Consider the following 12,895-nt stretch of genomic DNA (forward strand, 5'->3'; position numbering starts at 1 on the left):
TGGTAAAATCATTATAACTTTACAGTTACGCTTTAAAAATTTGTCAACTGTGGGAGTGCCATGAAGAGGAACAGGGTTTGGAAACCCCAATACCATGATTTTTGGGGGTTCATACACAAAAAAAAAAAAAAAAAAGACTTGAAATGTAAAAAAACTCAGTGCCAAACCTACCAAATATGACACTCCTGTCTACCAGCCCACTTTCTCCAGAGCATGACAGCCACAGATTAATTGAAGAAAACAACAAAGCAGAGAGAAGAAAGAAAGTTTTTTTCCAGGGTTACTATATAAATACAATAATAAAAAAACATTACAAACTCCAGCTTATAAAATTAGAGCACTCACAGGGTCCTTTAACTCCTCATTGTCTTTTGATGGCCGAGAGATTTTCAGGGTAATTTCATCGCCACATTCTGTATCGGAAGCATTGGGAGACTCAGCTAAGTAAGGAAACTCGTCTCTCTTCGGACCTCTGAACCTGATCTTGTCCAGTCTCCTTAGCATGTTCTGCACAGTACCTTTCTGCTTCACTTTAACATGACTGTTTACGTCTCTGAAAGGTGGAACACAGGAAGACATTTAGAAGACAAACAAGCGGCAGCATTTCAGACATAGCCTTAACTATACAGACTCCACACCCAAGTAAAGCATGTGACAGATTAGCACTGGCTACCGTGCTGCTTTCTTAAGCCCAGAACAGAGCCAATAATGTACACACGGTTTTGTGCCTTGTGGCTGCTTAAACTTAGTAAAGCAACACACGCAGGACTGTGCCATCTCACAACTGTATAGGAACAACATTTCTTGAGCAATTGAATAATTCAATATAATAGTGACATCTTGTTGAAGTTCTGCAAATAGTTTCATGCTGTATAAAAGAACAAGAAATAAATAATAAAATGTTATGATGTGATAGATTGTCTGCTACAGAATATTCACATTCAACCTGGAGTTTCCCCTGCAGCAGCCCTGGCATAAAGCATTACACAGACTAATCACAAGAAAGAGACCTTCATCCACATATATTCTTTATTCTGCTTCATAGAAATCATCTTCATATACCCCAATAGAGGTTTTCCTTATAATATGCAAATACATGTTGCATGATTCTTACTTGATCATTGAATGAAGTACACACTTCATATTAATATGTTCTATGACAGATTAAAGGTTCAGGCAGTAGAAGTAACATTTTTAGAATACCTCTAACTTGGACTTGGTAGTACCTATTCTTGGTTAGAGACCCCACAGGCAGAGAAGGGATGTGCCATTATACAATCAATCATGTGATACAATTCAATTAGATCCTTTGCTGAAAATTTACATTTGTGTTAAAACTGCCAAGTAGGGGAAAAAAAGCTAAATCTCAAAAGCCTAGCAACATTCCTTCTCGTATTACACATGATCTGGAACCACTTGAACTTTCATACACTGAGTGGGAGAAAACGTCACAGCATATTGTATTGTGAAAGAGCAGAAAGTTGCAATTACAAGGATTCCCATTTGTAAACAAAACCACAAACATTGATAATCAGGGTCCAAGCAGAGCAGAGTGTATTTATCCCACATTCAACTGGGCAAAAGTTTTGTTTTTAACCCCCTCAGCGACGCAGCCTGAAAAGGCTCTCATAAACGGGGCGTTTTTAGAGAATTTACATACATGGCAGTTTAAGGTCCTTAATTTTTTGTGTGCTACCATAAATTTTTTTTGCAATTTTAGATAAAAAGTAAAAAAATAGACTTATAGGCTTAACAATATGTAGGAAACCGTTTATTGTTGTCTTAGTAGCGAAAAACTTAGTAGCTTAAGCCGTTTCCTACATATTGTGGAACCCAAGTCCATTTCTACTTTTTCTCCGAGATTACTTTTAACTGGATATTTAATCTGGGTCACATGACTGTGCGCTGCCACTACAAACTACAGGCTTATCTCTAGCCTTTGTCAAGTAACCATTCACACTTTGGGACACGGGATGCCTGTGGGCTTTTACGCATTACAGACTTGCTACTCTATGGGAGAACAATCTTTTTTCATTTAGATAACTAATATTTACATTTTTTCCAGCATTTAAAAAAAAAAATTCTAGAAAATGTCCCCCTGGAGTCTTTTATGGCACCATGGGGGACACACAGAGTCAGCAGCAGTGCCGGCTCTGCTCCTGTTTGCATCACGCTATTTCAGGGGGATGCTTTGAGGAGCGGAGAAGGGAAAAGTGGTAATGCATCACATCTCCCTTCTCCCAAAGGGCTCACAGATAGCACGGACCTGCGCTTGCTGATGTCTAAAGTACTGTAGTACTGCATCTAAAAAGGGGTTTGCCCATTAAAAGGAAGTTCAAAAATTTTAATCCCCTAGTGATAATAACACGATAAAGATCATTTTAACCCCCTTACTGCACAATTAGTTTTATTGTCATTTTAGCTGATTCTCAGCTCTGGTTCCTCACTTAATCAATAAAACACACAGTCAGCTCTGCTATAAAGATCTTATCTGTCTGTAGCTTGTAGAGTTAGTCTCTGCACACTGATACTTACTGGCAGGAAGTCCCTGTGTCTGAGCTGGTCTTGTAATGCAGAGGAAAGGGCCAAGAGGCAGAGAGCACTGCAGTGTGCAGACAAGAAGCTATTCCCAAGAATATTTATGGTCGTATCCAGGAACAACCCAAATTTTAAAATACCAGGACTGATAAAGACAGGTTGGTATTATATCTGTGAAATGCTTTATTTAATTAATAAATAATTTTTGTTAATGAGATAATTTGTTGTCCTCAGTAATTTTAATTATCTTGTCTTCGTGGAAATCCCCCTTTCATTTAGTTGGTGCAAACTATCTAATGGTGAGGCTTATTTACGGAGGCACATTTAATGGAGGGGTTAATACCAAGGCTACATTGGTCTTAGGATTGTATTGCTTGCTTATATCATTCCATCTATATTATACAATTTATGCTGAATATTTTTTTTATATGACCACATCCGCTCTCCTTATATACAAGAAGAATCTTTTTGAAAGCAATTTGTGGTGCCGAATAAAATGGGAGCTCAAGAATAGGCCACTGCCCCACTATTCTGTTACAAATGTCCCTTGCACTATTTTATTTTTTTTAGTTTACAGATGTTTTTCCTTGAATAAAAGTTATATCTAAAGGGGTTCTATAAAGGTCAATCTATATTTTACAGCCATTATCTTTCTGAAATAAAAAGGTACAACAAGTTATCTTAAAAGATGTTACGCCAAAGTTCCAAGATTGGCTTCTGAATACTAAACCAACAGCTTCATGTGATAAAAGGTTATATCATAGATAAAATATTAATAAGTGTGATAGAAATGGCACAACCCCATTATGCACAATTCCTTCCTAACAGTATGCTACATAAGCAGGTTTAAGATCATAGCAAACATACGACAATGCAAAAACACATTAAATGTATCAAATTATACCTATAATGCAGCTACATGATGAAGGAGATGGGTAGAACCAGAGTCTACTCATTAGTATTATCTATAGATTTGTAAATTATAAGGCCCATAACACAAAAAAAAAGTATTTACAGTTATTGTGTAAAAAAAACGTGGAAGGTGAAGCGAAGGTCTCTCAGAGTTCCATGTAAGAAAGGTTTCAATCAATTACAGTATAAAAAAATAAGTTTGGCTTCTATCCAATATTTCAGCACATACTGGTGAAATAAACAGTTCTTTAAAAGTCATTTCAGAAAATAAACCACAGTATCTCTTTATATGTCCTATTACACCATGGGTGCACAACCTTTATAAGTCCAACGGTCACATTGTCATAACGCTCAACTTTAGGTGGACGTACTAGAAACCAACACCCTAGATGCATCCTCAAGCGAAGTTCAGCACAAAATACCATCCCAGAAACCAAATATTGCATTCAGACTATAACAGACCATAGTGAACAGACCCCAGACTAGCAAGGAATAATCATATAGACTCCAGACTAGACAACAAAGAGAGTGTCCAACCAAGACACTTACTGTACATTTATACCCACCCAGGGAAGAATCCCAAAAGCAGATTATAAGAATAATACTGGAGACCCCAGAGAAGGTTTAAATTAAAAAATAAATAAATAAACACTTACCTTCCCTGGTCTCACTTCTCCTTCCTGTTGCATACTGGACTCTTTGAATTCCGCTTTTCTCTGTGTCCAGATGTTGGCTTCATGCTCTAACACTAGGACCCAGGGCACAGCGGAACTCAAAAGTGGCGAGTACTCACCTCTCCAGCGTCATAGCACCCATAATACTAAGAAATGAAGCAGCACTCATAACTGAGTAATATATAAAAAGAAGGTTAGCTCATACCAAGCAACAACAAAACACATGAAAACAACAAGACAGAAGGGGACACAATAATCCATGCAGTTATTAGTATAAGGACTTGGAAGGAAATGCCAACACAAAGCTGACAAATCTTCGTCAAAGTTATAAAAAAAAAAAAATCAAAAAATAAATACATTTAAAAAAAAACTGCTAATGGCATTTACAAATATAAGCAACTAATTCAGAAGTTTTTCAGACCTGAAAGTATGCATGGCACAGAAAGCAGTGATCCTGAAATTTACCATGGTATTCAGATAAAAAAAAAAAAAAAAAAAAAAGTTTAAAAGGAAACCTACCAGTTCAAATGGTAGGGGTAAACTGTAAATACCGAGCACCAGCTCAGGGTGAGCTGGTGCCGCAGCTTACTTTCGTTAGTGTTATTAACCATTGTATCGCGGTTTTAACACTTTTTAAAGTTTATAGCTATAGCTGCTTCGGCGCTGCGTGCGCACGACAGTGTGCGCGCCTACATAGGAAGTGCTGGAAGCAGCTGTGTCATGCAAGAGAACCCGTCATGCAAAATAACCCCCCTAAACTAAATATATTTTCATAAACTGCCATTACAGAGCATTGCCTCTATCCCTTCATTGTCCCTCTACATGGCTGTAAACCTAAGCAATGAGGTCCTAAAGCTGTATGCAAATGACCTGTGAAATGTCCAATGAAGCATTAGCATATTCAAGCTGTCCACTCTATTCATGAGTGGGAGGCACAGCCACACCCCCAGTGCATGACTGACAGCCTGTATAATGGTGTGAGGCTGTATAATGATATCCTTCCTGGTTCTGGTGACCACGCCCCCTGCAGCCTGTGTGTGTATGTGTGTGTGTGTATAGGAGAGATACAACAGCTCCAGGCAGCCATGTTACAGCAGAACATGTCAGATTCATGTGTAGCTGATGTCTGTGTCTCTCACATGTCAGCAGATGCAGCACAGACACTAGCCATGCTTTACTATACATTACACACAGACATGAGCAGGGGGAGGAGAGGGGAGGGGTAACAGGGGTGACATCACTGCCTCTGACCATGTGACCAGCCTCATTTACATGATAAAAAATAGATGATTTTACAATGAATAATGTATGAAATAACTAGATAAAGGCTGGGATGGGATCCTTGTGAGCTGCTCCAACAGGTAGAGGTGACAGGACTAGTGACACAGACCTGATGACAGGTGTCCTTTAAGGATTAAAAGACTAAATGTTCTAATAAGTCTTAGGTCTGCCCTTGTACAAATCAGCCGCCTGCTAAGCACATCAATATATGTTGATAACCGGGTTCTTCAGGTTTTCTGCTGCTATTGATCCGATATTGATAACCCATAGTAATCAATCCCAATATTTCAGTCCAAGTAAATGCAGACAGAAAGATCATCAATTTCATGGACAACCTAAGCCCATGAAGGCCTGAGAAAGTGTCCATTCATTATAGAGTAGCCTAGAACGTTACCGATGATCTCTCATAAGAGACAGAGCTGGCAATTCTCCTTCACTGATCAGCATAAAAGCATTCTAGCTTAGCTTCCGTTAAAAGAGGAATTACTGTACATTCACATTTAATTCATCTGCCATGTATAAATCACATCTCTTCAATTGAAAGTAATTTTTTTTTTTAAATGTACCTGCGTTAAGATAATTTCCCATAAATGTAGTCAATGGTTTCTTAGAGAGAGTGTCCTTGGATACGACCACCACCGCTCAAGTGATTTCACAAAAAACGTTTTCCCAAATCAATACGTCCGGGAGTTACTGCATGACCTATAGCCATCCTGTGGTAATGAGCGCTGAATCCAGGACATATTTCATGTGACTACTGCTGCCAGAGTGTGGAGGTGGTATACAAGAAAAGCATGGCTACATTTATGGGAAATTATCTTCACACAGGTACATATTTTTCCAACAACATACAATTAAAGAAATGTAGGTAATGTGTATGCCCAAATGGGAATATCCCTTTAAGCATCTTTTCCCAGCCTATATCTAAAGTACCACAGTAGCGGCTATTTTTTATTGGTTTTGCAGGACTTAATTCAGCATTAAAGAAAAAAAAAAGTCTCAAAAGTCGCAATGTGATTTCACTGCTAAAAAGTTGCACAGGACCATTTCTGCCACTTCACTATTCTGGTATAAACATATAACTACTGCTAGTTCAACACCATGCAAAGCCAAATTCGTGACTTTTTAAAAAGTTGAATAGTCACTCCTGCCCCTTGTTGGCATACAAGATGGGACTGGTAATTTTTTTTTTTTTTTTTTTATATAGTTACAAAATAAATAAACATCAAGTAGCGCACAATTACATTTATTAAAAGGCCAAAGCCATATTAATTAATCTGACAGGCAGCGGAACTTTCCCAAGGAACTAGCCAAATAATAAATAACTTAGTGTCTCCTTCAGCTCAAACATGACAGCAGACAATTTAGGAAAAGAAAATGAACAAGAACATACACTACCTCATTTTGTGCTATACTATGACAATCCCCAAAAATTTGCAGCTTCGCTTCGTTGTTTTCCATAAAGAAGTGAAATGATTTCTTCATTCGTGTTTACAGACTGTCAGGACCAGCAGCCTTAACAAGCAGTGCACATGATGAGAAGAAGAGGAAGTACTGAGGAGCTACTGCCAGTCACTAAAAGTCATTTAACTATAGGGCAGGGGAGGACAATGCACTTTACAAACCACTATGTTGATTGCAGGAATCAGTTTGAGGCTTTGGTGGTGGTGGGGGGGGGGGGAATAAAAGTTCAGCAGACATCAATAGAAAATAATTAGGCTATAACTCTTTGTATAATAGCAAATACATTGTTAATAATGACAATTGTTAATAAGAAAAAAAAGTTGTGAATAAAATGAGAACATCTTTGAATGATTTGGGGGGAATAGCCAGCATTATTGCAGACAGAGCTGTGACAACCTCTCAATTTCATCAACAGCCAAAATCTTATTTAGAGGTGATGGAAAGAACCTTCATGACCGATCAAATGCCCCGTGATGAGAGCAAGGATAACCTACATAATATATGATGAAACATATTTTAGAATCTTTAGGCATCTAGTTTAGTTACTGGTAATCAATATCACACGGTCTTAAACATCTCATTCCACTCCTGAACACCAAGTAAAGAGAGGAAGAATCTCCATGTTAAACGCCTTGTTACTCTTCATTACTTTTAGATGGTAATAGACACCCCAGTAACTTCTAATAGTTCGCAGTATGGGATATATTCTCCCATGTTGAACAATAAAGTTAATCATGGGATAAATATACCCCTGACCTCTAGATAGCACGGGTATGACCTTGTTCAGTATGTTTGGCAATAGTGCTTGTGTCACTATTCAGGAGCCGATGTCAGAAAGTTGGCAGAGTTTAGGGAGAAGCCAATGTGATAGAGCGCTGTATAAAATGTTCAGCGTTATTTGCCGCTAATTAACAACTAAATTAGAGCTGTGGACTACATTCGAGAGATTGTTAGAAAATGATTCAGGGAACACCCACTGTAAATACAGACAGTGCCCAAGTTATGAACAAGATTATAAATATCTACCACTAGTTTATAGCTGTAGTCACCCTTAACCCCTTATCACCGACGCTTGTTTTCAGCTCAATGACCAGACTCGATTTTTCGGATCTGACATGTTTCACGATAATTGGTTACAACTTCGGAACACTTTAACATATCTGGGTGATTTTGAGATTTTACCACTATCATGAAGTACAATTTAAGTGATAAATTTTGCTTTCATTCTGGAAAAAAAAAATGAAACTTTAAAAATGAATGTTTTTTCAGAAATGTTGTCAAAGTTTAAAATGTTCTGCATTCCAGACAGGTAGTAAAACTACCCCAGAAGCTTGATAAAGCAGACATTCTGGAAATGTTAGTTATGTTGGAATTGTATTTTATGTGTCCTCTCATTTTTCTAGGATGTTATGAGGCTTAGAACTTTAGGTGCGATTTTTCAAATTTTTATGAAAAATTGCCAAAACTCACATGTGATCTCGAAAAGCCTAAATAATACTAAAACCCCATAAATTACCCCACTATACAAACTACACCCTCAACGTATGTAAAACAACTTCTATCAAGTCTATTAACCCTTTAAGTTTTTCAGATGGGTTAAACAAAATGGACCTGCGATTTAGAAACTTGACTTTTTTTGGAAAATACATTCATTTAGGACAAAAATTACACTTTCATAATAACCGTGTCACGTCGGAAGAAGTACCCTTAATGACCGACGGAGATTCCTTATAGGGTGATCATTAAGGGGTTAAAGGAAATCTGCCAGCAAAATCATGCATGATAAAGCAGGGACACTTACTTATAGATCCAGTCAATGTGAATGTGGTAATATCTTATATAGGTTATCCATTGCCTCCTTTCTTTTAAAATCATACTAATAAGCGTGAAAGGCTCTGGTGTTAGCGGCCCTCCATGTTGTAGCTTCACAGGCTATTACACTGTCCCTGCCTACCCCCCAAGTGTCCTGGTTTATCATACTTGATGTTTATGGCAGATTTCCCTTAACTCCTTTCTGCTCGCCCGCTGACTTTAGACTTCAGCGGGTGCAGGTCCGGAGTCTGCAGTGACGTCTTTAGACGTCTGCAGTTTCTGCTGCTCCAGCGCTAATCATGGGAGCAGGACCCGGTCTCCGGGTGTCAGAGGCACCCGGAGACCCTAGGGAGAAGGGAGATGCGGTTCGTTACCGCTTCTCCCTTCTCCGATCCTCCCTGCATCGCGCTGAATGAGCGCGATGCATAGAGGAGCTGAGCGGCGCGGCCGCCGGCTCCATAGACTCGGCAGTCACGTGACCGCCGGGTCTAAAGGGGTTAATCAGAGCTGCTGGGTCTAATTAGACCCAGTACAGCTCTGATCACATGTCCCCAGTGACAGGTGAGCATTTACCCTGTAACTGAGGCTCTTATAGACGCCTCAGTTACAGGGGAAAACTTGTAATAGGAAAGGAAAAAAAAAAAGGAAAATGTAAAAAAAAAAAAAAAAAAAGTGAAAATGTCCCAGAGGTGTCTTTTATGAACTCATGGGGGACATAAAGTAAAAACACACTCACACACAAAAATAATTAACCCCTTCACGCTCTGCATCCGATATATCGGATATATCCGATTTGTCTCCCGTGGCAGGAGCTGGGCACAAGATGACACCAACCATTATGCATAATCCTTGGGGTCCACCTGTGGGGTTAAAATACTCACTACACCCCTAGATTAATTCATGGAGGGATGCAGTTTTCAAATAGGGTCAGTTCTCAGGAGTTCCTACTGTACTGATCCCCGAGGGCATCTACAAATGTTTTATGGTGCCAAAAAAATGTAAATGTCGGTACTCCAAATGCCATTCTGTTCCGAGCCCTGCCCTGTCTCCATCTTTTAGATTATTGGCATGTACCTGGGAGAACCTGCATGATGATTTTTGGGGTGTTTGCCTCCAGTTGCATGGATTGGGTAAAATACTTTTGACACTACAATTACAAATTTAGAGAAATTGCAAAGCAAATTTTACTCAACACCGTTCAATTTGTGTTACATTTGAGCCAGGATCTTATGGGTTAAAATGCTCATACAACCCTAAATAAATACTTTGAGGGTTGCTCTTTCCTAAAATGGGATCACTACTTGGGGGTTTCTACTGTACTGGTACACCCCAACACCAGTCTAGTGACAAGGGTGCTCCAAAAGCAAAATTTTGCTCCTTCCCTTCTCTGCCCTGCCGTGTGCCCAGCCTGTCAATTTTTGGCACATGTGTGGTTTTGCCGTACTCGGAACAACCCAAAGACTTATTTTTGTGGTGTTTGTCTGAAGTGACATGGGTTGGGCACAGTATATTAGGTGCTAAAATGACATTTTTGAGATAAACACTCAATTTTTAATATGCACCATTTAATGTGCATTAAATTTTGACCATCATGTTGGGGGTTAAAATGCCCACAACACCCCAAGATAAATTCTTTGAGGGGTGTAGTTTCTAAAATGGTATAATTTATTGGGGGTTTCTATTGCACTGGTACCTCACAGGCCCTGCAAACATGACATGGCACTCCAAATCCAGACAGGTGAAAATGGAGCTCCAAAAGCAAAATTTTGCTCCTTCCCTTCTCATCCCTGCTGTGTAACCAAGCCTGTCAATTTTTGGCACATGTGTGGTATTGCCGTACTCGCAACCCGCAGAATGATTTTTGGGGTGTTTGTCTAGAGTGGCATGGGTGGGATACAATATATTAGGCAGTAAAATTACATTTCTGAGATAAAAACACATTTTTTACTCTGCTCCATTTACCTTGCATTAGATTTTGGCCAGTATGCTCACCTCCAACCCCAGATAAGTCTTTGAGGGGTGTAGTTTCCAAAATGGTATAATTTCTTGGGGTTTCTATTGCACTGATACCTGCGAACATGACATGGCACTCTAAATCCAAATGTATAAAAACGTAGCTGCAAAAGCAAAATTTCGCTCCTTCCCTTCTCAGCCCTGCTTTGTCTTTGAGGGGTCTAGTTTCCTAAATGGTGACATCTTTGGGAGTTTTCTATTATACTGTTACTTCAGGGGCTCTTCAAGTACACTGTGCCACCACAAAACATTTGCAGTCAAAGTGGCCTTCCAAAAACCCAATGGTACAAACTCTGTTCTGGACTTCACTGTACGACTAAAGAGCAGTTAACATCCACATGTCTGGTATTACCGTACTCGGAAGAAGCAGGGCAAAAATTTTGGGATGTATATTTACCTCAAATTCCTTCTGAATTTGTCCATTTTAGGGCTAAAAGAAAATAATCATAGTAAAAAAATGAAATTTCAAAATTTTCAATCCATTTTTGTTTGCTTCCAGAGAAAGATTTAAAGGGTTAACATACTTCTCAAATGCTGATTTGAATAGTTTGAGATGTTAGGTTCATAAAATGGTGTCACTTGTGGGTGTATAGTACATAAGCCTTTATAGAGCACTTCCAAACTGAATTGGTCACTAAAAATTTAGCATTTTTCAAATATCTTGAAATTCTGAGAAGTTGCTTCTAAAACTTGAAACCTTCTCAGATCCTTAAAAAAAGTGGAAATGTAAAACAAATTATGGAAATAAAAATAAGACCAATGGCATAAGGTTTCTACAAAAAAAATTTGCGGTATGACTTTTTGTCTAAAAAGTATAACATTTGAAAATTGTCTTTTTTTTTTCAAATTATTGAATTTTTACCCCCCAAAAAAGAAACTGATCACCGAAATGATAATACTAACAAACTACAATATCTCACGAGAAAACAATCCCAAAATCACAGGGATATCTTAAAGTGTTGAAAAGTTGAATTATTCTTTCCGTTAATTCCTTTTCCATTAGTCCACCATGACGGCCCCACATGGAGGATGACCCTTGACCCTGCAGGGACAGGAAGCGGAGAGGTTAAAACACCCCCCCCCTTGCATCCACATACCAGTGGCTTCCAATAACGAACCTTGGCAGTGGATACAACCCATTTATTATATGTTTCATTCACATACAATATAGTCATAAACATTAAATAGCAACAATATGACATAGGGTGGGAATATACATGGGCCGTCATGGTGGACTAATGGAAAAGGAATTAACGGTAAGAATAATTCAACTTTTCCCCTAGCGTCCCCCATGACGGCCCCACATGGAGTCATAACAAATAACCATTTCCTTAGGGGGGGACAACAGCCTGTAAAACCTTCCTACCAAAGGCTAACTCTCTAGCACACTAAGTCTAGTCTGTAATGTTTTGCAAAAGTCATATGGCTGGACCAAGTAGCAGCCCTACAGATCTCCTCTATTGACGCTCCTCTCTTCTCTGCCCAGGATGCTGCCATGGCCCGAGTTGAGTGCGCCTTAAGCTTCCCTGGAGTTTCTAATTGTTGAGTTGCATAAGCTGCTCTGATGACTGATTGAATCCATCTTGCAATTGATGCTTTGGAGGCTTTTTTGCCTTTATTTCTACCCCCATATTGAAGAAGGATATTGTGATCCTGACGCTAAGATTCAGTCTGTTTGAGGTATTGTAACAGAGCTCTTTTAACATCCAAGGAGTGCCAGGCCATCTCTTTTGGATTTTTGGGTTCCTGGCAGAAAGAAGGCAAGATGATTTCCTGATTTTGATGAAAGTCAAATGAAACCTTGGGGATAAAAGTTTTGTCTAGAGTTAATGTTACTCTGTCATTGGATACTTTTAAATAAGGCTCTCTAATGGAGAGGGCTTGTATCTCTCCCAATCATCTAGCTGAGGTTATTGCTACTAAAAATGTTACTTTTAGGGTCAGATCTTTTATGCTAGCCGATTCTAGAGGTTCAAACGGGGGCCCCGTTAGGTAGTTTAGGACTAAGGAGAGATCCCAGGTAGGAACTCTTTGTTTGAGTTGTGGTCTCAACCTGGAGGTGGCCTTAATGAATCTCTTAATCCATCTATGTTCTGCAAGAGGTATATCAAAAAATGCCCCTAAAGCTGATATCTGTACCTTCAGAGTATTGGTTTTTAGCCCTTTTTCAAATCCTGCCTGTAGAAAATCCAGGACCTGAA

The 12,895-nt window shown here is 39.0% G+C and overlaps 1 protein-coding gene across 3 annotated transcripts in view; it reads right to left on the reverse strand.

Moving 5' to 3' along the window:
* Window positions 1-12,895, reverse strand: part of GRAMD4 (GRAM domain containing 4) — an 84,612-nt gene that overhangs the window by 64,136 nt on the left and 7,581 nt on the right. For 2 of the 3 annotated variants that reach the window (XM_072147094.1, XM_072147095.1), the window contains exon 2: window positions 346-553. In XM_072147094.1, the coding sequence (XP_072003195.1) occupies window positions 346-553 (208 nt within the window). Of the gene's footprint in view, window positions 1-345; window positions 554-6,803; window positions 6,948-12,895 lie in introns of those variants that run through there. The other variant, XM_072147096.1, reaches the window with a different exon arrangement.

This window comes from Engystomops pustulosus, chromosome 4 (genome assembly GCF_040894005.1).
Source record: "Engystomops pustulosus chromosome 4, aEngPut4.maternal, whole genome shotgun sequence".
In the NCBI taxonomy this organism is placed as follows: domain Eukaryota; kingdom Metazoa; phylum Chordata; class Amphibia; order Anura; family Leptodactylidae; genus Engystomops; species Engystomops pustulosus.